Source organism: Ursus arctos, unplaced genomic scaffold (assembly GCF_023065955.2).
Source record: "Ursus arctos isolate Adak ecotype North America unplaced genomic scaffold, UrsArc2.0 scaffold_14, whole genome shotgun sequence".
Classification (NCBI taxonomy): domain Eukaryota; kingdom Metazoa; phylum Chordata; class Mammalia; order Carnivora; family Ursidae; genus Ursus; species Ursus arctos.
Window position 1 is genome coordinate 58,924,803 of NW_026622808.1, and position 27,077 is coordinate 58,951,879.

At 40.4% G+C, this 27,077-nt stretch overlaps 1 protein-coding gene and 1 pseudogene across 3 annotated transcripts in view; both read right to left on the reverse strand.

Annotated features, from left to right (window-relative positions):
- LOC113257108 (actin, clone 302-like) overlaps positions 1 to 5,845 on the reverse strand; it is an 89,632-nt pseudogene extending 83,787 nt beyond the window's left edge.
- A 2,608-nt stretch (positions 5,846 to 8,453) lies between these two features.
- Positions 8,454 to 27,077, reverse strand: part of SUMF1 (sulfatase modifying factor 1) — an 89,550-nt gene continuing 70,926 nt past the window's right edge. For all 3 annotated transcript variants that reach the window (XM_026501262.4, XM_048211650.2, XM_026501263.4), the window contains 2 exons: positions 19,070 to 19,129; positions 8,454 to 9,566 (listed from right to left, as the gene is read on the reverse strand). In XM_026501262.4, the coding sequence (XP_026357047.1) occupies positions 9,456 to 9,566; positions 19,070 to 19,129 (171 nt within the window). In that variant the 3' untranslated portion in view covers positions 8,454 to 9,455. The remainder of the gene's footprint in view (positions 9,567 to 19,069; positions 19,130 to 27,077) is intronic.

Below are 27,077 nucleotides of genomic sequence, written 5' to 3' on the forward strand. Positions count from 1 at the left end.
GCCCCCTGTTGGGTGTAGAGATTACTTTAAACAAATTTTTTTAATTAAAAAAATTTTTTTAATTAAAAAAATACAAAGCTAGAGATTGAGATGGACACTTTAGAACAATTTTTCTCCATGGAAAAGAGTTTTGCACCCCCCTTTTCTGTCCCCTCTCCCCAGCCTTCCCAAATCCAGAGTACCCCCAAAGAAGAAGTTCTCCAACTCTAGAGATCATTTGTACAAAACCAACAAAAGCCAAACACAGTCTGGCCACTAGAGGGGGCACATTACACATAAAACCAGTGTAAGTGGCCGCCTCACCAAAAAACACTCCCACAGAGGGAGGTGGGAGGGTTGGCTCCAAAAGGGGTTGTCCAATGCTAACAGCCCACAAGCAATAATCAATGTGATTCAGCCCTTGGCTTGCCTAATATGTCCTGAAGCAAAAGGTTTTGCTAATAAATAAAAAATTACAAATGTGAACGTGGTTCCCATATTAGTGAGATTTTCTTCCCTCCCCGCAGAACTGAGGATTTACCAATATTCTGGAACAGAGGCAAACGTTGAGTTGGAAGCTGCCCCGAAACTGCGTCCAGTTTTTAGCGCAGCAGCGGAGTAAGGAGAGAGTGAGGAACTTGAGCCTAGTTTCACAAGGACCAGAGGATTTCATGTTATCAAGGAAGCCCCCTCCTGCTTTTTCACAGGGCTATTTAACAAGCCTGGCACAGGACACTTTTCCTTTCATTCTTCACACATGATCTCAGTGGTCTTTATCAGCTGTATTCTTTTCATGGTCTTGAACCTGGTACAAATGAGCTGATAAGGCACCTTTTGATCATTATTTCCAGAGGATCAGTGTTTCCCATAGACTCGGCCTCCTCCCACCCCACCCCACCCCCAAATCCACTTCTTTATGGACACATAATCACTTTATAAAAAGAAGTGGCATGTTCTGGGGGCTGAGGGGGGTAAGGATATGATGAAAACATGCCTTTTGAAAATGTGTAGCCTTAACCTTGGCTAGCTCATTACCATATGGAGAATGACGACTGCATCAACGTTCAAAGTTTGGAACGGACATAAAACACGTCAAAGATTTACATGCAGATAACCCCATTTGGACTCTTTTAAACCTTCCTGCCTTGAATTCTACCTTTTCTAGAAGTACTTCCACTTAATTTTCAAAATCTGAAAGGCAACTAGGTTTAGTAACTTCCCAAAGTCACAATACTAGCAAGTGGTAGGACAAGAATTTAAACCTAGACAGTCTGGCTCCAGAGTCCGTGTTCTTAACCAGGAAACCATTCCACCTTCTTGCTCCTGGCCTTTTTTTCTCCCTGAGGCTATCGCCTGCCCCAGTATTCTCCTCTCTTCACTCCACTGCTCCCCACCCCACACTCACAATAAAACCGCGGGTTTAATGGTCTGGTGGCGAGAACGTAAGTCTCTAAACTGGTATGAGGGCTGGTTCTGCCTCATGCAGCTGTGTCGCCCGGGCACCTTGCAGATACTGCGAGTCCTAGTTTCCCAAGTGCACGCTGGAAATATTAACCAAAAATAACGGGTTCCTCCCAAGATTGCCTGCAGATTAAATTAGTCCATGTACAGAGAGCACCGAACACAGTGCCTGACGAAGGGGTGCCTGAAATTGTTGGCTGGAAAACAAACCGGCCAAGAAAACAGGCAGAACAATCACAATTTAGGGCAAAATGAAGACAAAATCCACCAGGAGAAAGTGCCCTGTTTCATGAAAGTGAAACTTTGATCTTTCGCACTGGCTTTGCAATACGACCACCCCTGGAGAAGGTGGACACGGGTGATATGCAGGGTCCCACCACCCCGTCGCCTTGAGCAGAGGCTGCACTAGTGGGGGGGATCTCACACTACAAGCACCTGAACTCGGGAGCCCTCTTGGGAGTCCTAGATCAAAGTGATTCCAAGGACAGGTCTGTTTGGGGTAGCCCCACAGAGAGTTACCTTTCAGAAGACCTGCGTCCGTAGCACCTCTGCATTGCACAGATCTCCCAAAATGAACACGAGGGCCCGTCACAGTTAATTTGACTTCCTCTTGTGGTCATTGAACCTCAATTCTTCTTGACTGTTATCAAAAGAGATGGAGAAGGGCTGGTCCTTATTCCTAAAACAAATTCAGACACTCTCAGACCTTGCTTTTCTCCTGGAGCAGCAGCTCCCACACTTTTGCTCTCAGGACCCCTTCGACATGCCCACAAATTACTGAAGACCCCAAAGAGGAGTTTTCATCATGTGGCTTCTATCTAGAGACATTTAGCATATTACAAATTAAGACTGGGACATTTTTAAAACATAAAAGCATACAAGCTTCTATTTCATGCACTCTCTGGAAAATCCCATCATACACTCGTGAAATAATGAAAATTAAAAAAGCAAATAACATCTTGATACTCATCTTAATGAGAATAGTTTTGACTCAACCCCCGGCAAGGGAGTTGGAGATCTCGAGGGGTCCACAGACTGTATTTGGAGAACTGCCCACTACAGTAATGCCTATGAGTGCTGTCTGCCAAACCCTCAACTAGTCTCCTCTGGGCATCGTGTTGATGTTTAAATCTAATAACTTATGAAGTGAGTATCTAGATCCTGGACCAATAATGTCACAGGGATGAAATGAGAAAGAAGAATTTCAATGGCTAAGCAGAATTTCCTAAACCATTATTTAAAACTGAAATGTAAATTGTTTTCTACAGCATCGAAAACACCACAAAAAATGTTAACAGGCTGATCAACATATTGTGGGCCAACACACTGCCTTCCCTTTTCTGTTTTCTTTTATTATTATTTTATTTATTTATTTATTTATTTATTTATTTTTGAGAGAGAGAGAAAGGCATGAAGCTCGAGGCCATGGGGGACAGGGATTTGCACAGGGGGAAAGAGAATCCCAAGCAGACTCTGTCCAGCACGGAACCCGATGCCAGGCTCAATCCCACCACCCTGAGATCACAATCCAAGCTGAAATCAAGAGACGCTTAACCAACTGAGCCACACAGGCGCCCCTCCTTTTTAAATATTGTCAAGAATAATTATGGAATTATATGATATCCAAGAATGGTATTTTCATTAGTATTAAACCTAGCAGAGGTTCCTTGTGAGGTGGATTCAAGAGAAAAAGCTTAAGAATCATACAATTTGTGTCGCAATAACCAGATCCCCCTTAATGAGAACTTTATGGGACAGATGGACCACATAATTTCAGGGTATTTTCAAATTCAAGTATTAACAGAGATTTGGGGATCAATCGTGTCAGCTTTTTTTTTTTTTCAATGTTTGAGATACAGATCAATTTTATGCTTCTATATTCGGCCTCTTCGTTCTTTCTTACTGCTGGCCCGTTATGCTCTCTGTCCTACAGCGGTAACCCCTGGCTGACCAGAACCCTCTGGTAGTAGCTTCTTGCTCCTCCACTTTTATAATCATATTGATAATAGGAACAAGTACCTAGTAAACACTCAAGTACATTGTGCTAAACTTTATTTCTGCATTATTCCATATCTTTCCACAACCCCAAGAGGCAGGTACTCTTAATATCTCCATTTTACCTGAGAGGGTATTACTTGCCTTTAAGTCGCACGGTTAAGTACGTGGTGGGCTGTGGATATGTTCACAATCTTATTCCAGTGTTCTTCTCACATGATGCTAAACTGCCGTTTAAAGACAGTCATTGAAGAGATTAAAGGGACATCCTTCCATGTCACTTAAAAATAAATAAATACAATTTTATTTGGAGTGTCTGGAGCAGAGAAAAATTGTGGCCTTCAAAAAAGCAACCACAAAGGGCCTTTCCTTGTTAGCACCAAACTAAATGCAGGTGAACCCTTTATCAGTGCCACCTGACAAGGCACGGCTTATCTCCTTTCCCGATAGTCTGTTGGCTGGTTTCACTTTCCCCTAAGTGTTGATTCAGAGCTTTGAATATGACCCTGTTGAGGTGCCAAATTGACATGTTGGAAAAGAGTTTCTCTGATCAGTCTTCCATTTCCTCAGCAAAGAAAACAGGAGTCTGTCAAACACGGCCCAGACCGGGGAGCAGGAGAGCAATCCTATCTGACCTTCAATTATTCTGAAATGGGATCGCCTTCTTGCCTGAGAACTGTGACTAATTCCAAAGGCCCAACCAGGCTTCTCATCATGATGACTTTGGGGCGAATTACCATTTGGGGGCAGATTAGAATCTCAGCTGAAAAATTCCACCCCTTAATGCTAATCCCTGAACTTTCCAATCCTAAATAGGGCAAGTTGCTGAAAAGAGCGTTTCTCATTTTTTAGACTACCTGAATACGATCTGTAATGATTTTGCTTAATCAAAAAAATTAAACTCCTGCTCTCGTGGCCTAACTAAACACAAGAGTCAGAGGAAGGAAGAAGTTCTGGCCAGCTGCCAAGGCTCCATCTGAGGCTCTCGGAGTTAATAATCTCCATGGTGTTTTAAGCATTTGAAACAACAAAGGCCAGCTTTCACTAATAACACAACTGATTCCAGCAAATCTATAAATACAAGGCCTATTCTAGGGTAGTTTGTATTATAGAGAATAAAGCTTCAATAAATGAAATGAAAACCAAAGGCAAGACAGAGACATTTCTGCTACTCTCAGATAGGAATCTGCAAACTCAGTAACAAGTGCTAAGGCTAATGGGAGCGGACTGTCAGGCGCACATTTCAGGTGGGATGGGGTGGGGATGGAGGAGAGGAGTCTCAGAAGGCATTCCTAGGTAATGTGTCCTTGGGCCCAAGCCACTGCCCCTTCTCACAGTTGGACATTTGATCAGTATTTTTCAGATAGAAATACACGAGATTTTGTGTTCCATGAAATGAATCAGATTTTCATAACTTAGGTTGAAAAGTGGCCCCCCCACAGGCCAAATCTGGCTACAGAAACAATTTATTAGGTCTTCGCTGTGTTTTCTTTCCATCTGAATTGGTCGGCAACATAACTCAAAAAAGACTTCACATGAAAACACAGGTATCCAGCTACCCTCGGAAACTGGACAATTGAGCCACTCTGGACTCATATTTCCCACAGAGCAGCCCCTTTAGAAAGGGCATCACTCACACTCAGCCTGCATCTTGCCTGTGGCCCTTGTTCCCACGACAGCCCTGCTCTGTACCTCTTGTTTTACTCCAAATAGCCAACCCCCTTATCAGAAATACTGCCAATGGTATAGTTAGTATTTTTGGAAGGAAGGAGAGAGGAAGAAATGCATGCAAAATATCATGTAAAAAAAAAAATCCCATACCAGTCTCTTTAATTAACTTTCTGAAGTCTCAGAAAACACCACATTTCCATGTGTTTTTCAAAATACTCCTTTCACTGTCAACTATGGATTTTACCACATGCAACAATTCTCTGTAGCTTGAAAACATGATCTTGTCTGAAAAGGTGATTAGCAAGAGGACTAGAACTCTGAGATTCTCACGGATCACAGGCCGACTGCCTTATTTTATGTCAACAACTGATTTCTCAGTAAAGAAAATCTGGGGAAAATAGAATTTACCAATATACTAGGTTTGGAACCACTACTCCACCATACCCCAAATCAGTACTTCCTAAAATAAATGGCACCTTCCATTTCTTCAGTGTCATAATGATAGCAGACAGGCTTTGTCCAAAAAAAAAAAAGAAAGAAAGAAAGAAAGAAAGAAAGCGGGAGGGAGAAGAGAGGAAGAAAAAAATGTCTAAACTAATGGAGATCTGTATTCCATTTTACACTGCAGGCTGAAGCACACAAAGTCTGCGGCATCCGTGTATTTGGTATTTTCCACAAAAGAAACATCACACTTGATCACCACCAACATCACTGTCTATCCCCTACCCCCCTCTTTTTTTTTAAAGATTTTATTTATTTATTTGACAGAGAAACAGCCAGCGAGAGAGGGAACACAAGCAGGGGGAGTGGGAGAGGAAGAAGCAGGCTCACAGTGGAGGAGCCTGATGTGGGGCTCGAGCCCAGAATGCCGGGATCATGCCCCGAGCCGAAGGCAGACGCTTAACGACTGAGCCACCCAGGCGCCCCATCCCCTACCCCTTCTAATCATGTTTACAAGGCTTTAAGGTATGTATGTATGTATGTATGTATGTATGTATTTAGAGTTTGGGAGGCACAGGGAGGAGAGAGGTAAGATGAATTGAGGGAGAGGGAGAAAATCTCAAGCCGACTCCACGTTGAGCGCGGAGCCTGATGTGGGGCTCAATCTCATGACCCTGAGATCATGACCTGAGCTGAAATCAAGAGTCGGATGCTTGACCGACTGAGCCACCCAGGTGCCTCTAATCATGTTTGCAAGGCTTTAAAAAAAGAAGATATGACTTGCTTCCCACTCAGCTCATCAAGTACAATCCTGAAAACCAATTAAGATTGTCCAGGCAGGAGGACCAAAGCCAATTTAAGAGCAAACCTCAAATTCCCTCCAACCTTCAATGAGGCAAGAAGTAAGAGTTAGAAGCACAGACCTAATATAACAGCTCCTTAAAAGCAGACAATCAAAACCCAGATTTTCAATACTGGTACTAGCACATCAACCAAGTCGTCTATACTGCTACAGTAAGCATGTCTGTAGCGCAGAGTAAGTATCAGCAAGCAGACAGTGGAAGACAGTAGAATGTGGCAGTCATGTTGGGGCATATGCAATTCCAAGTGTGCTTTGTGATAATCAAGGGTAAACTTAGCGATGTATGAACCCTTCAGAAAAAAGAAATTAAAAATCTCATGAGGTACCAGCAGTGGTTTATTTGGTGGCTTCAAGAACTGCCACACCTTCCACCACATTAAGCTCTCTGAAAAGCTGAGGGCTCAGATAAAGATGTTACGAAGACGCTGCCCATGCCCTGTAAAAAAAATGAGCGATGAAGAAGTATACACCCCAATCAGATTTCGACTTTTTAAAAAAATGTACTTATTGGGGGGGGGGGAGCAAGAGAGAGCAGGGGGAGGGGCAGAGGAAGAGGGAGACAAGCAGACTCCCTGTGGAGGGGAGCCCGACCCCAGGACCCTGAGATCATGACCTGAGCCAAAATCAAGAGTCGGACACTCAACTGACTGACCCACCCAGGCGCCCCCAGATTTTGACTTTTGAAGTGGTCTCCATTAAAAGCAAATGTCTTCCAGGACTTGTATCTTGGAGAATGAAGGAACCCCAAGGATGTAAGGCTGCAAAGGGCTGACTGGCTGTGATGCTGGCCATAGGTACCATTGGAGATTTAATGGAGCTCCCTGTGTCATAGAATAGTAATTATTCTTGTTAATGCTCTAGTTACAAAGCTCCTTAAGTTTAGAGTGCTCTGCCGCTCGCCCTATTTTCCCGTATGTCCCCTGTTTTGCGTGCAGTTTTGCAGAAGGTGAGGTTTTTCCAGAGTGCACAGACGGCATTCAGCGAAGTTATTCCACTGCCATTCTGTTGGCCTCTTCACCTGTCAGGATGCAACAGGATACCGTGTAGTGGTCATAGAGGTCTGGAGTTTGGTGCACTTGTGGGCTGGTAACCTAGAAATGTGGTTCTTAAATGAAAGGCTTGTTAGGATTTCATTTTAAATGTTTTCCAATATTATGCTGCTGCTAAAAATGCAATTCTGAAGACTAAGCCAAAACACACCCCAAAATATTTATGCTCTATCACATTCATTAACAAGAGAAGAATCCAAACATACACACTAAAAATATAACCATGTTAAAAAAAAATCCAAGCAGGTGGGAGGTAACAAGTAAAAACAAAAACTGCACTTGAGTAGTAGTGACTTTAAGAATAAAATACCTTATTTTTTACATTAGCTTTTTCAATTAAGCAAATGAATTTTGTGTTTGTTTTGCCTGGACTTTACTATCAATTGGTAAAAGTTTGTAGAGAAACATTTTGTATCCTCAAAATGACAGATTGACAAATGTAGCTGAACACCCCAGCAACACCACTGTTTTTCAAGACAGACGTTTTAATGTTAGCAGACTATACACAAAAGCAGCAATCAAGTGTTGGTTGAACACTTATGAATATTATCAGACTTAATTTTTGAACAACCAACATCAAGATCAGCCATTTCTTTCAAATGACATGCTAGAAACGTCTTAGGGGTCTTCAAGGACCGGGGAATCACGCTGGGCTTCCGATGACAGGGGTGTCTGGTTGAAAGCCATCGCTGTAAAACAAGGTGCTCTCCTACACGGGAGGCAGCCGTCGGGTTTTACAGGACCACCGGCCGAAGTCACGCCCTTGCCTCGGCCTCAGCTACCGAGGCACAAAGAAACAAGGTTATGATAAGGTTCCTGGCCAGATAGCCTTGCTTTCTGGAACAAAAATTCCCACAAACTGCTCACACATCAAAGTTATCAAGTAGCTAATGGACATGAAAGCTTTGTAGCAAATAAAACACATACATATCACAAAGACATTTCTTTAAGAGAAAACACAGTGGAGGGAAACAAAAGGAGAGTGAAGCCTGCTGTAGCAGATACCAGTTTATTCGACATAGTGCCTGATTCAGAGCATCTGATATTCCACAACCAACAAGATTTCCGACTCCCCTATTATAAAATACCGGACACCCTGAATAGAGTCAATTCAAGGTTCCTGTTCCTCTTCTCCATCTAGAATTAAACAGGTTTCTTCGTGTAGTACACATTTCACATTCACCAAAGGCTTTGGGGAGAGGGGGGAAATAGGGCTTATAACCACCCCCCCGGACCAAAGGCACTTAATGTTAAAAGATAAAGCACAGTAGAGTCACCCCACAGACATTCCTGCGTTTCGGTGCCGAACTCAAGCACACCACCAGGGGCCAATGTGGGATTCATCATAACAATGTAAAAGACACTGATTTCCTTGAAAACACAAAGTGCAGTATGAATATAAAGGCTGATCACCGCCACCTTTTCTACCACCCCATCCTTTTCTCAAAATAATACATAGGAGACCTCTTATTTTACATGATTAGTATCACCCAAGGTTCACACATGGAAAAAAATAGCTAAAAAATAATCTGTCATAAACTCTTACTATGAAATCACAATAGAACCTGATACACGCATAGAATTCGTGAGTTGGAGAAGGCCTCAGAGATCACGCTGTGCGTCCTCTCACCGGACAGATGAGGTCCCTGAGGCCCTGGAAGGTCAGGTGTGGGACCTTGAGGTCTAGCCTTGGTGGCAGAGCCTGGGAAGAACACACACCTTCTGAAGCTTCGCTCAGGGTCCCCTCCACCCCTCCCTCTTTCAAAGACTCTCCGAAGTCAAGCACAGCGCTATCTCCAGGACGCCCCACCCAATAAAGCACGCATGCTGACGCAGGTCAGCGATGTGGTCTCGCAAGGCGGTTCCTTTGGCCACTGGGCAGGTAGGCAACCCACCTCGGAGGGGGAATTCTTCACTCGAGGTCATTCAACATTCTGAGGCAAGCCGAGGGCAGGTTAGACGCAACCTCTTGGACGTGGGAAGGCTAATCTCGGCTCTTAGCCCGTGGTGGGCTGATGGTCAGCGGCACAGCGGAATCCCAGATTGGAAGCAGAGCTGTCCGGCGTGTTCTGGCTTCGAGCAGCACAGCGATACCTATAGCAGTAGGACTGGCCAGAGACAGAGAGAAAGGTGAGTACCCTCAGACTCTCGATGAAAGGCTCTCAACCATCAGATTCATGCCGTACCCAAGTAGCAGCTATAGGGAACGCGTGCCTATGGGGGGACAGTGCTTCCCCCACAAGCACCCCCTCAGGCATACTGAGCATGTATGTTTTGGAAAGGGCCGCACATTCAGAGTTCACCACACAGAATCCAATGTTTACCTTATAAACAGACGTAGATATGGTGCAAAGATGTTAATGCCAGCATTACTCAGAACAGTAAAAAAAAAAAAACACATAACAAGGAACGACTACAGAAGTTACGTGCATCCACATGTGAGATTACTGAGTGACCATTACAAGTTACGTTTTTATGTAATACTTAACAACACAGGAAATTCTCATGATACACTGTTAAATGAAAAGTCAGAGTACAAAACTGCGTGTGGGGTATGATCTCAAGCTATATAATTACATATGTCAAAGAAAAAACGACTGCAGATTCAAAATGCACCACAGTGCAAACAGTAGTCATATTTGAGCAATGGAGTTTCAAATTTCCTATGATAAGTATAAATTACTTTCAAAATTTGAAAAGTTATTTTTACATTTAGAGGACATGACATTAAACTGAATAATAAAGCTAAATGGCAACTGAGAAAATATTAATTATGAACATTTACATATTATTTATTATTCAACAGATTGGCAAAAATTAAATAGCAAGTTTAGGAACATAAAGAGTAGGAAAGACTGTGAAAAACATTTTTTGAAATACATTGCTTTTGGGGGCACCTGGGTGGCTCAGTCGATTAAGCATCTGATTTCAGCTCAGGTCATGATCTCAGGGTCCTGAGATCGAGCCCCATGCCAGGCTCCTGGCTCAGTACGGAGTCTATTTCTCCGTTTCCCACTGCCCCTCCCCCTCTTCTTGCTCTCTCTCTTTCTCTCTCAAATAAATGAAATCTTTAAAAAAAAAAAAGAAGAAGAAACACATTGCTTTTGGATTAGCTATAAAGCTATACAATACTGAGGGGGGGATGTTTTGTTTCTGTGTTATCTTCTAGGTGCCAAGACCATGTACATACAGTTACACAAACACACACAGACACGGAGCACCTAGCGCATGCCAGGGATGTGAGGCACTGCAGGCGTCATTTCATTGAATCAGAACAGCCCTGAGAAATTAAATGGGTTATCCAAGATGACACACTTGTTGAGGGAAGTAGAATTTGAACCCGGCTCTGACGACGGTGCCTCTGTAGCAAAATTCTATACTCCTAGATGGAAAGACCGCGCATCTCATGCTTCTTCCCCACCCCCAATACACCCGGCCTGCAGGTACACGCCTCCTTGCACACGTAAGAAGACCTAACGCTTATCACTGGCCATCTAGTAGGTATGCAGTGAATGACCACAGATTACTGAATTTACATCAAATCTTTCCATATTCCGAAAACAACCATGCATGGAACTCTTATATCCTAAGATTATACTTTCATCCAAAATAACAGAGAATGAAAATAAAGTACTTATCCCGTGTAGCATGAGCATTAATGCGGAGCTGACCCAGTGAAACTAAAGTCTCTGCCAGGTGGTTAAAGAAACTGCACAAAGAATCGTGTAGAATAACTTTGGGACTCATGAAGGAGAGATAATTTGTGGAGGGAAAAACAGGTCTGCATGAAAGAGGTTGTTTTTATTTTTTCTTAATTCTTAGTCTCCTTTCTCTCACACAAGTTGAGTGTTTCTAATCTTCATAAAAAGTATCTCTAAAGCTGCCACAGAAATTGTCTGCAGTACATCCACCGTAAAAAGAAAGACAGAGTGGTTTGTCTTCTACAGATAGTACAACAATAGCAACTAATTTTCTCATTTTCCCAGTGGCCATTGAGGAATATAACATATTATCAATATTCAGGCAGGCAGAAGGAAGATGAATAAAAAAATGGGCCTGAAATAATGAGAAAAGTGATGGCATCTGCTATACTACCCGGGCCTGCCATGCAGTGGAAGCTCTAAAATGACTAGAGGTTCCCATGCGGGCGGATGAAGCAGCGGCCGCATCCCAGGGTCGCCGGGGTGGCTCAGTCGGTTAGGCGTCCAACTCTTGGTTTCAGGGCAGGTCACGATCTCATGGGTAGTGAGATCCAGCCCCACGTCAGCCTCCAGCTCAGCAGGGAGTCTGCTTGAGATTCTCTCCCTCTGCCCCTCCCCCCACTCATGCACTCGTGCTCGAGTGCTCTCTTTCTCTCTCTCTTTCTCTCATTCTCTCTCTCAAATAAATAAATCTAAAAAAAAAGAAAGAGAAAGAAAGAAAGAAAGAAAGAAAGAAAGAAAGAAAGAAAGGGAAAGAAAGAAAAAGAAGCCTCATCCCACATAGGCCCCACTCACCCAGCTGCTGTGAAGCAACAGTGCTTTGGTATTTCTAGAATCAAACTCCAGTGGATAATCCAGGGCCCCATGCTACCAAGTGTGTGTGGTGAATTTCACATTGGAGCAAGAATCGAGTTCAGGGGCAGGCAAGTTTCTAGACATGGACGTTCTTGTTCCAAAAATGTACCACACATGACAGAAAACAAACAAGCATTTCCTGATTGCCTGCTGTGCACACCCACAGAGGAAGCCTGACTGTGGGCATGGTCCTGCCCTCCTGGAGATCAAAGGCTGGCTGAGGGAACAAAGACAACACATCAAACAGCTACAAAACATGCTAGGGTTAAAAGATTCTGAGGTTTTTATTAATTCAGGTAAAGGAATGGTCCCTTGTAGAATGTCAAAGTCTTCAGGAAAGACTTTGGAAAGACTTCTAGAAGGCAAAACTTGGCCGTAGCTGGATTTACGTGATTATGGCAGTGGTTTTCCGACTTGAAAATACGCACAAGAACAGCCTGAGGAGCTGAAGTACCTACTCCTAGGCCACACACCCAAACATTCTGACCCAGAATCAATCTGGTGTGGAGTCCAAGAATTCGCATTTCTAACAAGCTTCTAGGTGCAGCTGATGCCATGGGACCCAAGGGCTGCCACTGGAGTAGAACTCATTTATAGAATTTAGAAAAGAGGAAAGAAGGTATATTAAGGAGAGAAAAACATGACATTGGAGGCATGAAAATGGAAAAATTCAGGCAAGTTAAGGGGATAGCAAGGCCATAGTCTGATCATGTCAGAGCATAGTTTATTTATTCATTAAATATTCAAGATTTTACAACATGCTAGATGCTATTCTGGGCATGAGGGATAAAAGGCAGAACAAGACAGACAATGCACCTGTCAGCAGGAAGCTTACATTCAACACGGATTAGTCAGACAATAAATAAACCGATAAATTCAAGATTGTTTCTGGTAGTGGTCCACTCGGAAGAAAGGAAAATAGGGAGAGAGGAGTGGGAGTAAGTAGGAGGCTACTTTAGACAAGGCGGCCTGGGAAGGCCTCTCTGAGGTGGTGCCAGGTGAGTTGCCCAAAGATTTGGAGAACAAGAATTCCAGGCAAAAACAATCACTGTATAAAGACAATAAATAATAAAAAGCAGGAAACATGGGTAGATAAAAAGGACGGAGTTACATTATAGGCAGTCTTCTCAGCAAAAAGAATTTGGGCTTGATACAAATGGGAATCGTGACAACCATTGTGCTAATTTACTCACCAGAAAGAGCAAAATCCAAGACTCCTTAGCTATTTAACCTTAGGTAAAGCCTTTCTGAATCTGTTCATTGTTGGTGAAATGGGCTATTAATGTAATAATGTTAAAATGCTTCATCTTATCTTTACATAAAAAAAAGTAAAGCACTGGACACGTGGAAGTTATTGTAACTGTTACTTTATAATGAACACAACACTCTTAATTATAGAAACTAACGTTGACTGTCTTACCTGACTTTTTGGGGTTAATCTGCTTCCTCACTAAAACAAAAGCATTAGCCAGCCTCTCCACAGGTATTAAATAGCTTCTGTTGGAAAGATAATACTGCCAGTATCCCAACGCAGATTTACAGTTGACCCTGGAACATGGGTCTGAACTGCACCAGGTCCATTTACATGCATTTTTAAAAAATAAATATAGTACAGCACTCTAGATGTATTTCCTCTTCTTATAATTTTCTTAACATCTTCTTTTCTCTAGCTTACTTTAAGAATACAATATATAATACATATAACATACAAAATATGTGTTAATCAGCCATTACCGATAAGGCTTACCATCATCAGGAGGTTGTCAGAAAGTTTTGGGGGAGTTAAAAGTTTTACGTGGATTTCTGATTGCGTGGGAGGTCGGTGCCCCTAACCACTGCATTGTTCAAGGGCCAACTATACATTTGCTACATACGTGCGGAAGTTAGTTGCTATATAAACGGGAAAGATGAAGAATATCTCTGGTAACTAAGGCATAGGACTGAGGTCTTTGTTGGATGGCATATTTCTATATGCAACTTATCTCTCAAATTATATAAAAAACTATTTTAAAATAAGATGCTGCTCATATGCCACAAAATTCAGGCTGTAACAACTCCGACAAATGGTGCCCGACTAGAGCACTGTATTCAGAAGGATTGTGAGGCTGTGACATAAGACAGTATGAAAGAGATCCATAACACATAAGAGATTTTTGCCGTAGCCATATTTGAAGGCCTTGGCACACAGAAAATTATTCCATTTTGCGGGGGGAAAGAAATAAAAGTGCACTAATAAATGTGGGTAAAATACTACTGACAGCTTACTTAGGAAGCATGATGAATGGTTTTTATTGTCATTTTTATGTTTATTATTTATTTTCTAATTTTTATGCAATGAATTTTTTTTTTTTTTGGTAGAAGAGTAAAAGCTTAAAATCAGTGACAACAAAAACAGCTAGTCCTTTATGAGATCCACAGCAGTCCCTAAAACCTTCCATTAACCTAACTGACTGTATAGAACTAAACCTTAAAAAGCAAGTCTCACCGTTAAATTAAAGGGTGGGAGGTCAGGACCACTACAGGAGAGTGAATTCACATCATCATTCCATTTCAAATGAACTCATTCACTCAGCAAACATTTATTAATAAGTAGTTCATTTTCAATTCCAATAATGGGCAACTAATAGAACACATAATTAAAGAGGAAAATGGCCTGACTTTAAATGTCCTCATTGCTTTTTCTTTTTTTCCAGCTCTACTTTTAGCACCAAAAATGGTTATTAATGATGTTAGGTCTTTGCGTGGCTGAAATATGGGTCATTTTACTAATTAAGAACAGAGGTAGTGGGAAGGACCCACGTTAGCCTCTTTTCATCAAAATGGATAATTATTGTGTGAAACTGATCTCAATATCTACACTAAGAGTGTGATCTTGGACTCAGGAACAATCCATTTAAGATAATTTTATGAGAAGAAGACTTTCAGGGATAAAGGAAGTTTTAAGGAAAGTGTAGCTCATTATGAAAAAAAATCACTACATAAAATCATACAGCAGAACCCTGGTCTCTCAATTTCACATCCATTGCTCCTGCCATTGACACTAGATCAACTCCTTGATTACTAATAATCTTAGTGTAAAATGGAAGGGGGGGGTGAGGATTTCCTCCATGTTATGGGTTAGGTTAAAGACCCCACAGGGATTAGTCCAACAAAATTCAAGAACAACAGTTAGTATTTCTTGAGTACTTACTGTATGAAATGTTCTAAGAAATTCACATGTATTAATTCACTTAATCCTCCCAATAATCATCTGAGGTAGGTATTAGCATCTGCATTGTATACATAGAAAAAACTAAGGCACAGAGATGCGAACAGTGTGCCTAGGGTCACCTTCTATAAGCAGTGGATCCACAATTACAGCCTTTTCAATCCCATTTAAGAGTCTGGACTCTTAGCCCAATGCCATGTTGTCTCACAGTTTTTCTTTCTGTGCTCTCTTCTCATTATTGAAGCTGTACTTTAGATGCACTTTCAAGCTATGAATAATCAATCATCAGAGATTATATTAGTCATGTAAGCTAGCCTGGTCCATGATCAAAAATAAGTCACCTTCTAAGCAAGGTGATTTTTTTTTTAATGATTTACATTTTTTTCTTTATATTGATTTCCTTTGTTTTACTGATTTTCAAGTATGCCATAAGAATCATTTCAAGGATTCTGCCTCTCAAGTTAGTTCACTAGTTGACTCCTTATTCAAATGGGAAGGGGGGAAAACAATCTAATTATAATAAATGCAATGGTTAGCGATAATAGTACTAATAGTATATACTTTATGCTTATATACTTTGGTCCACTCATTCCTCCTAAGAATCTTACAGTAGGTCCAATTATGGTGTGCAGTTTACAAATGTGAAATGTAAAAATTGAGGCTTAAAAAGGTTAAGTAAGAAAGGTAACAGACTGGCAAGGAGCAGTTATAGAACTCCAACCCAGATCTAATTTCAGAGTCCACAACTCAATAATTTAATTATAGCTGCCACTCTTAATCTAGTGAAAAGGATAAGTGCTCTGAAAGTAATTCACAGCCAACACTGTATTGTTTTCCTGATCACTGAAATACCAGCCTGATGTTAAATACCTACATCATCTACAATTAACTTGACCAAGATCCTAGAGCTAGTGTTTTTGTTTTTTTTTTTTCTGTAAAGTCCTATGGATCCCACTCTGTTTTATTACTCACTATTCTCTCTTCCGGAATACTCTCTTCATCACTCTGAGCAAGACTAAATTAAAACTTATCTTTCAAGTAGAGTAAGAAAAGCTAAAGATGTGTAATATAAGCTAAGGATGTGTAATACGAACCCCTAAATTTTTAAAACAAAGAGTTTTAGCTAATAAGCCAAAGGACAGAAAATGGAGTGATAAAATATGCTTAACTAAAGAAGTCAGAGAAAAGGAAACAAAGAACAGATGAGACAAAAAAAGACCACAAATATCAAGAAGGCAAATTTAAATTCAGCAATATCAATAGCCACATTAAATATAAATGGTACAAACAGCCAATGAAAAGACAGAGATTATGCCAATAAATTCAACAACTCAGTTGAAATGGACAAATTCCTTAAAAGACACAAACTCCCAGAGCTTAATCAAGAAGAAAGAGATAATCTGTATAACCCTGCTGCTGTTAACTAAATTAAACTTATGGTTACAACTCCTAAATGGTTTCCTTGGGGGAATTCTATCAAGCATTTAAGGAAGAAATACTGCTAATTCTACATGAACTGTTCCAGAAAACTCAAGATGAGGAAATATTTCCCAATTCAATGTATAAACCCAGCAATACAATGATCCCAAAACCAGACAAGAAAAGAAAACAACAGACCAATACCCATCATGAATGTATTTGCAAAAATGCTCAATATTTTAACAAATTGAATCCAAAACATAAAAAATATAATACATCATAACTAAGCAAGCACAATCTAGGAAGGCAAAGATGGTTTAATATTTGAAAATTGAAAATCTATGAGAGTAATTTACCATATTGACAGACTGAAAAAGAAAAACCATACAAACATCTCAATAGCTGCAGAAAAGGCATCCAGCAAAATTTACATCCACTTCTGATAAAAACTCTCAAAAAGCTAGGAATATAAGGAAACTTCCTTGGACTTATAAAGAACATCTCCAAAAACACTACAGCTAACATACCTAATTCTGAAAAGTTGAATGTTTAACCCCTTATGATCAAAAATGAGGTAAGAATGTATGTTCTTACCATTCATATTCAATACTATATTGGAGGGTCTAACCAATGCAATAGAGCAAGAGAAAGTAATGAAAAATATTTTAAAAGAAGAAGAATTTTCTATATTCACAGATGATATAACCACCAATGCAGAAAAACCAAAAGAATCTACAAAAACATTACTAGTATAGCTGAGTTTACGAAGGTTGTAGAACACAAGATAAACCAATTATCCGTGTAAATGTATTAAAAACATATATTAGGTTAAAAGATATTTTAAAAGAATAAGCTGGGAACCTTATGAAAATACAGGTTTAAAATAAGCAAAAAATATGAAATGTTAAAGTAAACACGTTCATATGCACAGCAATAGAATACTTTCAGTGCTCATGCTTAAAATGTTTTTTACAAGCATCATTTTCTCTATTATCTTGAGGGAAAATCTTCTGGTCCTCAAATCTTACAGAGTAAATGGATTCTCAATCTTTAAAAGTGTCATATGTCATTAACACAACTGGTGGTAATTACAGTTGTGAGATACTATTCTGCAAAGAGAAATCCACCTGTTTTTCACAGAAGTCTGTTTCCCCAACAAAAGAATTCAAATACACTTGTAGTAACAGCTTGAATGAAAGAAAACATCGGGGACTAAAGACTGATATGTATGCGAACATTTAAAAGTACCAGGATGACCTAGGGCAATGCTTTTAATTTCAAATTAAAATTAGAATTGTAAAGATAAATTTGCCTACATCTTGTCATAAATGCAGGTGTAAAGCATAAAGTAAGGTCAAATATGAACGGCCACTTAAATAACTGGATTAAAAATTTTAAGAAATACAGAAGACACACATACACATAATCTACAGAGATTTTCTTTAGACCAGTCGTTTCCAAACTTTGCAGTATGTTTTCATCCCCGAGACCTTTAAAATCCTGACGCCCAGACCACACTCCAGAGAAATCAAAATGAGCTGAGTGGGGGAACAGGCATCAGTCTTTTTTTTCTTTTTTTGACAGATCCCAGATGATTCTAATGTGCAATGAAGTTTGAGAACCACTGTTTTAAGGTAAAATTTGATAACACACCCACTGCCAAATTAGTCACTTAATTTGAAGCCCTTATAGGTTGTTTTAAGTTTCTAACTGCCTGGACTAACTGAATTACCATGGAAAACTTCTTGTAATAACCATCTGCAAAATGCCATCTTTGCATAGGGATAGGAAGAAGCTGAAGTGTTGGAGATACTAAAAATACATGATTTAAAGAAAAAAGGGAGAGGTGGTATTCAATTTCCAAACTCCTCAAAAATTTTACTCATGAAACACCAACTCACACTGATTACCCAAGAACAACCAGTTCTGACACTGAAATCATAGCCCAAAGAGCAGAAACACTCTCTGAGATTGATGCTTATTTCACAAAGTACATACATTACACATAGAACATTTGTGGTGTTTCCATTCCAGTACACCACAACCCAGCCTCCATTTCCGACTCTCACCTTAATCTCAACAGAGGATCCCGAAATTTAGAGAAATCTCAAATAAATGAAGGGTGTACTTCCAGAGAGACATGCTGGAAATAGTATACAGCCCACCCTCGTTCATGGGACAATAAAGGTCTCTCAAAGGGTCAAGATTCAACAGATGGAAATTGGTTAACAATAGATCATTCACAACCTCTGCTTCTTTTCCCCATGCCTGTAACCAAATCTGAAATGAGTATTCTTTTTTTTTTTTTTTTACTTTGATGAAGATAGGTATGTACTAGCAGAAGTGGATGGGACATTTTAGGGCTACTGTTTACAGTGGATCTACTAATCTGTTGTTAGTACACCAATGCAGTTTAATGACGACTTACCTTATGGCACATGTAGGATCCACCTTTCTTCACCCGGTCTTTTCCAGAAGGGGGACCTTTCTGTGGATGAAGAGAACTCGTTAGTCCAGAAAGCACAGATGTTCCTCATAGACTGGCAGAGAGTTCATTTTAGCACAACCAGCTCTTTCATGGCTGCCTCAACTCTCCGCATGCTTTCCTGCCCCTGGGCCCTGAATCTGCACCCATGCACCCTTCCAAATGCCCACCTCTCCAAATCCTATCCACCCTCTAAGGTCCAGCTCAGGTTCCCACTTTGGTGAAATCTTTGTGACTACAGCAAGCAATCCCCCTTTTAAACCCCTGTAATAGCATTTCTCACCTAGATGACTAATAAGCTGCTTGGCAGCATCTCTTATATCACCTTCTCATGCTGATATGCAAATTTATCCTGCATAAAATCCGGCTTGTTTAAATGGACTAGCTAGCCTTTTGAATTATGTTTTTGTAATCCTACTGTGCAACACCTAATAAACCCTTTGCTGACTGAAGGACTTCGCTTCTTATCTTTTAAAAAAAAATAGGTCAGATTTATTGAGGTATAATTTACATACAGTAAACTTTAACCTTTTTAATCCTTTTTAAATGCACATGTCTGATGAGTTTTGACAAATGTATAGGCATGTAACTACTACCACAATCAAGATACAGAACACAGTTTATCTTTTTCAAAACAATTTATACAGTGCTGCTATGAACCAAGCATGATGCAAATCTTAATCCATGTAATCTCCAGAACTTCTTCTTCTTTTTTTTTTTTTTTTAGACTTTATTTTAAAGTAATCTCTATATCCAGCATGGGGCCTGAACTCCCAACCCCAAGATCAAGAGTCACATGCTCCACCCACTGAGCCAGCCAGGCGCCCCTGTCCATACCAACTTCTGAGGTAAGATAAGCAGGTGGCAGAATAAGGATTCACACCCAGGCACCCTGGCTCCAGTCCATTATGCTCCCTGTTTAGAGTCCAGGAATGTGGGAAATTGGGCAATGCCTACAAGGGGGCAAGAAGCAACTGTGACTACTATCGTAATGAAAACCGAAGCCTGAAACAGTCAGCCAAGAGGTAAGACTGTTTGTCCTAGGGAGGGCTTTGGATAAAAGTGCACTGGAAATGAACATCCTAAAACTTTAGTTGCCAGCATAAGGGCCTCAACATCAGATGAGTCATGCAAAGAACATCTGAGAAGTACCAATAACCTCCTACAAACAAGAACCACATATGCAAAGTTTAGGGGCTTACGAGGATTTTTTTTTTCTTTGCTTTTCCTTTGTTAGGCAAAAAGTCAATTAATCATGCAGCTGCCTGCTTTTTGTCTAGTGAAAACGAGACAAGGTCGAACAATGCCGCCTATCTTAGTTTTCCTTTTCTTGTCAATTACCTAGAGTCAAGGGCTCGGACACAAGTGGCAGAAGTTAAAAGAACCATGTTTTCTCCAAGCCTGGCTAACATACTGACCTGCAAATGTCAACTATGTGGGCAGAAGTTCATGTTTTCTAAGCACTTCCAGGTACTTAGAAAGGGTCACAGAGCACGCCACTGGCATTCTTATTCCATGGCAGGGCCCCAGTATTTCCATGGCCCTAAATGCTTCATGTGACGCTAATAAACTTTTAGCGGTTAGAAATGGGCAAACTACAAATGAGAAAAACGAACTGCGAAAATAATGACTGCCCGCGCAGCCTCCTTGCCAGGAGTGTCTGGAACCTGACAGACATTGCCTCAGAACCTGGTGGGTGTGTTTATTATTCCAGAGAAGTCTGAGGCTGAAAGGAACACATTGCTATCTGTGGAGCTACCCCACATAACGGCCACTGTCTCCCACACGGAATGTCTTGCTGGCTTTCGCCGTGCGCTGCTTCCTTCAGGTGGCTCTCCGAGTGCTGTTACAATGCACCTAATGACAGCTTAAATTCTGACTTAAATTCTGACAAAATACTTCCGATTCCAGAAGTATCTGGAATCATGCAAGAGTAAATCCTTTTGTCAGGCTGCACCTGAGGACAAGAAGCTGATCTGCCAATAAGAACGACTGAGAACAAAATCGTTCCCTTTCTTCACCGTCTCTGAGGAACTACGCCTGCAGTCAATAAAAACGACACTCATCAAAGGGACACAGGCACTAATGAGAGTCGCCCTGTACTGACACAACCACAGCAATTAATATCGTCCTCAGTTTAGGTGACCGCTCAGATGATTCGTACAAATAAAACTATTTTTGCCAGAAAACAACACGATGTAGGACCAGGTATAACTGTTTGAAATGCTTACCGCTTTGCAAAACCAACCAACCAAACCAAACCAAACCAAACCTAAAACACAGAAAAATTACTAGGAGGGTGTAGCAGTTTGAATAGTGTCCCCCCGAAACTGACATTCACTTAGAGCCTCAGAATGTGAACTTACTTAGAAACAGGGACTTTGCAGATGTGCAATTTTCGTAATTTGTTAAGATGAGGTCGTACAGTATTATGATGAGCCCTAAATGCAATGACCGGTGTCCTTGTGACAGGAGGAGAGGACACAGAGAGGCACCCAGAGGAGGCCATGTGAAGATGGAGGCAGAGATTGGCGTGACGCAGCTATACACTGACGATTCCCAGCACCCGCCAGAAGCAAGGAAAAAGCAAGGAAGGCTCTCCCCTAGAGACACCAGTGGGAGGACAGCCCTGCCAGAACCTTGACTTCAGCCTTCTAGACTCCAGACTTGTGAGAATAAATGTCTGTTGTTTCAACCACCAAGTTTGCGGTGATTTGTTGCGGCAGCCCGAGGATACCCATACAAGGGGAAATGTCCTCATTTCCGCGAGCACAGGTTAAACCACTTAGGAAGCTACCAACGCTAGTGTCTGAATGTCTCATCTTTCTGCCTATTACTCCTCACAAGAACAGAAGCCGCAGTGTTTCACCACCTCTACCACCTATATTAAGAACCTAAGTGCAGGGCACCTGGGTGGCTCAGTTGGTTTAGCGTCTGCCTTCAGCTCGGGTCCTGATATCCAGTCCCGCGTCGGGCTCCCTGCTCAGCAGGGAGTCTGCTTCTCCCTCTACCCTTCCCCATTGCTCGTGATCTCTCTCTCAAAGAAAAAAAAATTAAAAATCTTAAAAAAAAAAAAAGAATCTAAGTAAAAAACCACACTGAACACAGGGACTCCACCCAGAAACAGACAAGGACCAACATGAATGTTATCTCCAAAGGGAATACTACCCATAGCTGCTCTACCCCCAGATACCAAAATATTAACATCTCTAATGCTTGGATGATTGCAAGGAACTGCAAAAACAAACGAACACATGCAAGGTTCTAAATGTCTGCACCAATAATCTCAAAAGGCCAAGATGCAGCTAAAGTTCTCAGGAAAAGAGATGAGGAAGCAATGCTCTGAGTGTTAGTGCAGGGAAATATACCCTCACTGAAAATTCCTGGGAAGGCGTAAAAGTCGCCAACAATGAAAAACAGAACCCTCATCAGTAAGACTGGCTTGTTGAATGAGAAATAAGCCTGCAGGAAGGATGGTGGCCAGCCTGCTCAAAGCTGCTAGGATATATGTCATAGGAGCATTAACAATGACATTTTGTGTAGTCAAGAGAGACACCACCTTTTCCCTCCTTTGCAGACCCAACACAGTGACAAGGAAAGCAACAGAAGGGGCAGAGAATCTGACAAATTTTCATCAATTAGGAGTCAAAAAGCACTACTGTTAAACATGTTGTTTGATACACTCCACAGTGTGAAATACTATGCAGCTATTAAAAAAGAATGCGGTACATTAAAGAAAATACAAGGCACTTCTGTCGGAGTACACTGCACTATCATTTTTGCTTAGAAGATAACATGGAATCAAGCATTTACTCTGCTTTTCTTATACATTGTGTCCCAGTGGGGAGCTGGTTACCTGAAAGGAGCGTCTGGCCCTGGGGCACAGGAGGCCACCACGTGGGCCACTCCTCACTGGTAACACACTCATCCACGTTTTCAGTCTCATTCAGTTTGATGCACTGTTTGATTGACCCTGGGGCTTGCCCTGTGACCCAGGGATTATTTAGAAGTGTGTTGTTAGTTTCCAAGTGTTCGGGAGATTTTCCTATTTTATTTCTGTTATTGATTTCTAGTTTGACTCCACTGTGGTTGAAGAACATACTCTATATACAACTACAACTTTTCAAAATGTACTGAGGTTTATTTGATGGCACAGGATGTGGTCTTCTTTGGGATATGTTCCATGAGTTCTTGAAGGGATATTCTGCTGTTGTCAATTAGGTCCTGTTCATTGGTGGTATCACTGAGTTCTCTTGTATCCTTGCTGATTGTCTATGTAACTGTACTGTCACCTGTTGATAAAGGGGTGTGAAAGTTTCCAACTACGACTGTGGATTGGTCTATTTCTCCTTTGAATTATTTGTTAAATTAGTTTTTGCTTCATATGACTCAGCCGTATTCATTGGTGCATGCATATTTAGTATTAACATGTCCTTTTGCTGGATTAACCATTTTATCATTACAGAATGTCCTTCCCTGAGTCTGGCAAATTGCTTTGCTTTGAAGTCTACTTTATATGATATTAATATAGCCATGCCTGCTTTCTTTTGATTAATGTTTGTATAATATCTCTTTTCCCATCATTTTGTTTTCAATCCACCACTTACACCATTATATTTGAAATAAGTTTTTTGTAGACAGTATATAGTTAGGTTTTATTTTTAATACACATGGCCAATCTGTCTTTTAATTGATATACTTTGAGCATGTGCTTTTAAAGAAATTACTGATATGTTGGGACTTAAGTCTGCCATTTTTTTGTTGTTTTCTGTCTGTTTTCTATGATTTTGTTTCTATTTGCTTTTTACTGACTTCCTGTAGATTACCCAAATATTTTTGTTAAGAAATTCATTTTTATTTATTTATAGTTTGGAGTGTACATTTATATATATGTATGTATATACATATACATGTATATTACCACAGTTTTATATATATTTCGGTTTTATATATAGATCACAGTTTTATATATAGATCACAGTTTATATCTATATTACATATATAAAATATATAGAATATATAAACATATATATATATACTGTGATGATATAACATTGGAGTCTACTGGTGTTACTTTACCAGTTCCAGTGAAGTACAGAAAACTTATTTTCTTTTCCATCCCTTTAGGCTCCCCTGTTTATAATGTAATTGTAGGAAATACTTCCTCTAAATACATTTAGATACACATGAGACAATGTTATAATTTCAGCTATATCATCAAACAAAATTATTAAAAATTGAGAGATAACACTTAAAAAATATTATGCCATTTCCTCTGGCCTTTCTTAGGGTTTCTGATGAGAAATCCACTGTCATTCATATTGGTTTTTTCTCTATACCTAAGGTGTTCTTTTCTCTGCCCTCTTTTAAGATTTTTGTCTTTTATTTTCAGAAGTTTACTTATGATGTCTTGGTATGGATTTCAAAGGGACAGTCTTGCTTGGGGGTCACTTAACCTCTTGAAGCTATAGGTTTAAGTCTTTCTCCAAATCTGGGAGGTGGTCAGCCATTACTCCTTTGAGTATCCCTTCAGCCCCACCCTCTTTCTCTCCTCCTCCAGGTCTCCCAGAACACAAATGTTAGATCTTTTGTTATGGTCACATGCGTCCCTGCGGCTCCATTCATTCATTCATTTATTTGCTATTTTTTCCTCTATTGTTAAGATGGGATCATTTCTTTTGTTCTAGTTTCCAGTTCACTAATTTATTGTTGTTGCTCTGTCCCTTCCATTCTGGTTTTGAGCCCACTCGCAAAACTTTTATATTGGTTATTCTGTTTTTCCGTTCTAAAATTTTCATTTGGTTCTCATTTATATCTTCTGCTTCTTTTCTGAAACTTTCCATTTTTTTTTTCATTTGTTTCAAACATGTTCATAATTACTCGCTGGAGAATCTTTATCATGGCTGCATTAAAATCCTGGGTGGATAATTCTGACATCTCTGTCATCTCAGTGTTAGCACCCATTGGTCCTTTCATTTTGTTTGGTAACTTCCTGGTTCTTGGTATGATAAGTGATTATTCAATTGACACCTGAATACATTTTTATTATGTTACAAGACTCTGGATCTCATTTAACCATCCTGTTTCAGCTGGCTTTCTGTGACCCTCACAGGCAGGGGAAGGGAGGCTGACATCTTCTTACCACCAGGTGAAAGCAGAAATCCAGGTTCCCCACTCGGCTTCCACTGACACGTCCGAGGGGACTCTTGTTACTTGCTGCTGCATGGAGGTGAGAGCTCTGGCTCCCCACACCGTCTCCACGACATCCCAGTGAGGGTGCTGTCATTACTGCTTGGCAATGATGAAAGGCCTGGCTCCCTACTTTACCTTCTCTGATACCACCCTGGCAGGGATATTATGGCACCTCAAACACAGCCTCAGGAGGGTGTAAATCTAGGCTCCCCACTTGGCCTTTGCAGGCTTGGACGAGGACACAGTTTTTTCTGTGGTGTTTGGATGAAGCAGAGTGATTACTGACGAAAAGTTTTCTGTATGGCTAGACTACCCCTTTCCTGTTTGCTCCGTTAGCTGAAGAGAACAGGCTTTTCTTGGGACTCTGTCTATATCTGTTGGCATTTGTGGGCTGGTAGCTTCTTTAGCTCCAAGTCTGGGATATATGGGTCAAAAAGAAAATCCATGTAACTCACCATCATTTAATTCTTAAGGCCCCACGGTCTGCAGCTACTCTTCCTTCTTTTCACCTTTCTTATATTTCTTTTGTATGTACTATCCAGAGTTTAAATTGTATTCAGTGGGAGGAACAGGGAAATGTATGTTTACTCTACTCTTCCAGAACCAGAAGAAAAACCTTCATCTTCATTTTTAAAGGATAGTTTTGTTGGACACAGAATTCTTAGTTGATAGCTTTTTTCAGCACTTTGGATATATCATTCTACCATTTTCTGGCTTCCGTTGTTTCTGATGAGAAATCAGCCATTAATCATATTATTGTTACCCATGTGTGATAAGGTGTTTTTCTCTCTCAATAGTGTGTCTATGAATTGCCTAAGTGTATTCTTCTTTTTGTTTATCCTATTTGAAGTTACTTGAACTTTTTGAATCTCTGCAGATAATTTTCATCAAATTTGGTATTTAAATAATTTCTTCAAAAATGTTTTGTCCCTTGGGGCACCTGGTTGACTCAATCAGTTAAGCATCTGACTCTTGATCTCAGCTCAGGTCTTAATCTCAGGGTAGTGAGTTCAAGCCCTGCACTGGGCTCCACATTGGGCCTGGAGTCTGCTTTAAAAAAAAAAGTTTTGTCGCCTTTTCTCCCTCGTCTCCATTTGGCACTCCTATTATACATGTGTTAGAACTATGTTGGAGTACAGTGCTCTATTGACTTGTCTCCAGTCTTTCTCCCCCATCTCTGTTCTTTGGCTTGGAAAATTTCTCTTGATTTATGTTCAAGTTCACTGATTCCTTCTTCTATTTCTAATCTATTGAGTTAATCTAGGGAAATCTTATTTCAGTTATTATATTTTTCACTTCTAGAAATTTCACTTGACTCTTTTTTTTATCATTTCCATTTGTCTATTGTGATTCTCTGTTGACACATATTTCCTACTATTTCTTTGAATACATTTTAATTCTTTAAATATAATAGCTGCTTTGAAGTCTTTGTTAGATCCAGCATGTGGGCCTACTCAGAGTCAGTTTCTATTTAACTAATCATTTTCCTTAGTATGGGTCACACTTTATTGTTAATTTGCATGTTTATTACTTTTTAGGTGAAAAGTAGACATTTAGATGATCTGCTCATGCGTGCACACACACTAGTTGCTCTATATCTGATTGAACCATGACTGGCAAGTGTTAATAGATGCTGAAGCTGAATTATGGGTACATTCTCTCTGCTCTTACTTACTATCATTTCCATAACAAAATCCTAAAAAAATAACATATATTCATATACACTAACATATGCATAGACTCCCTTTATAAAGGGAGT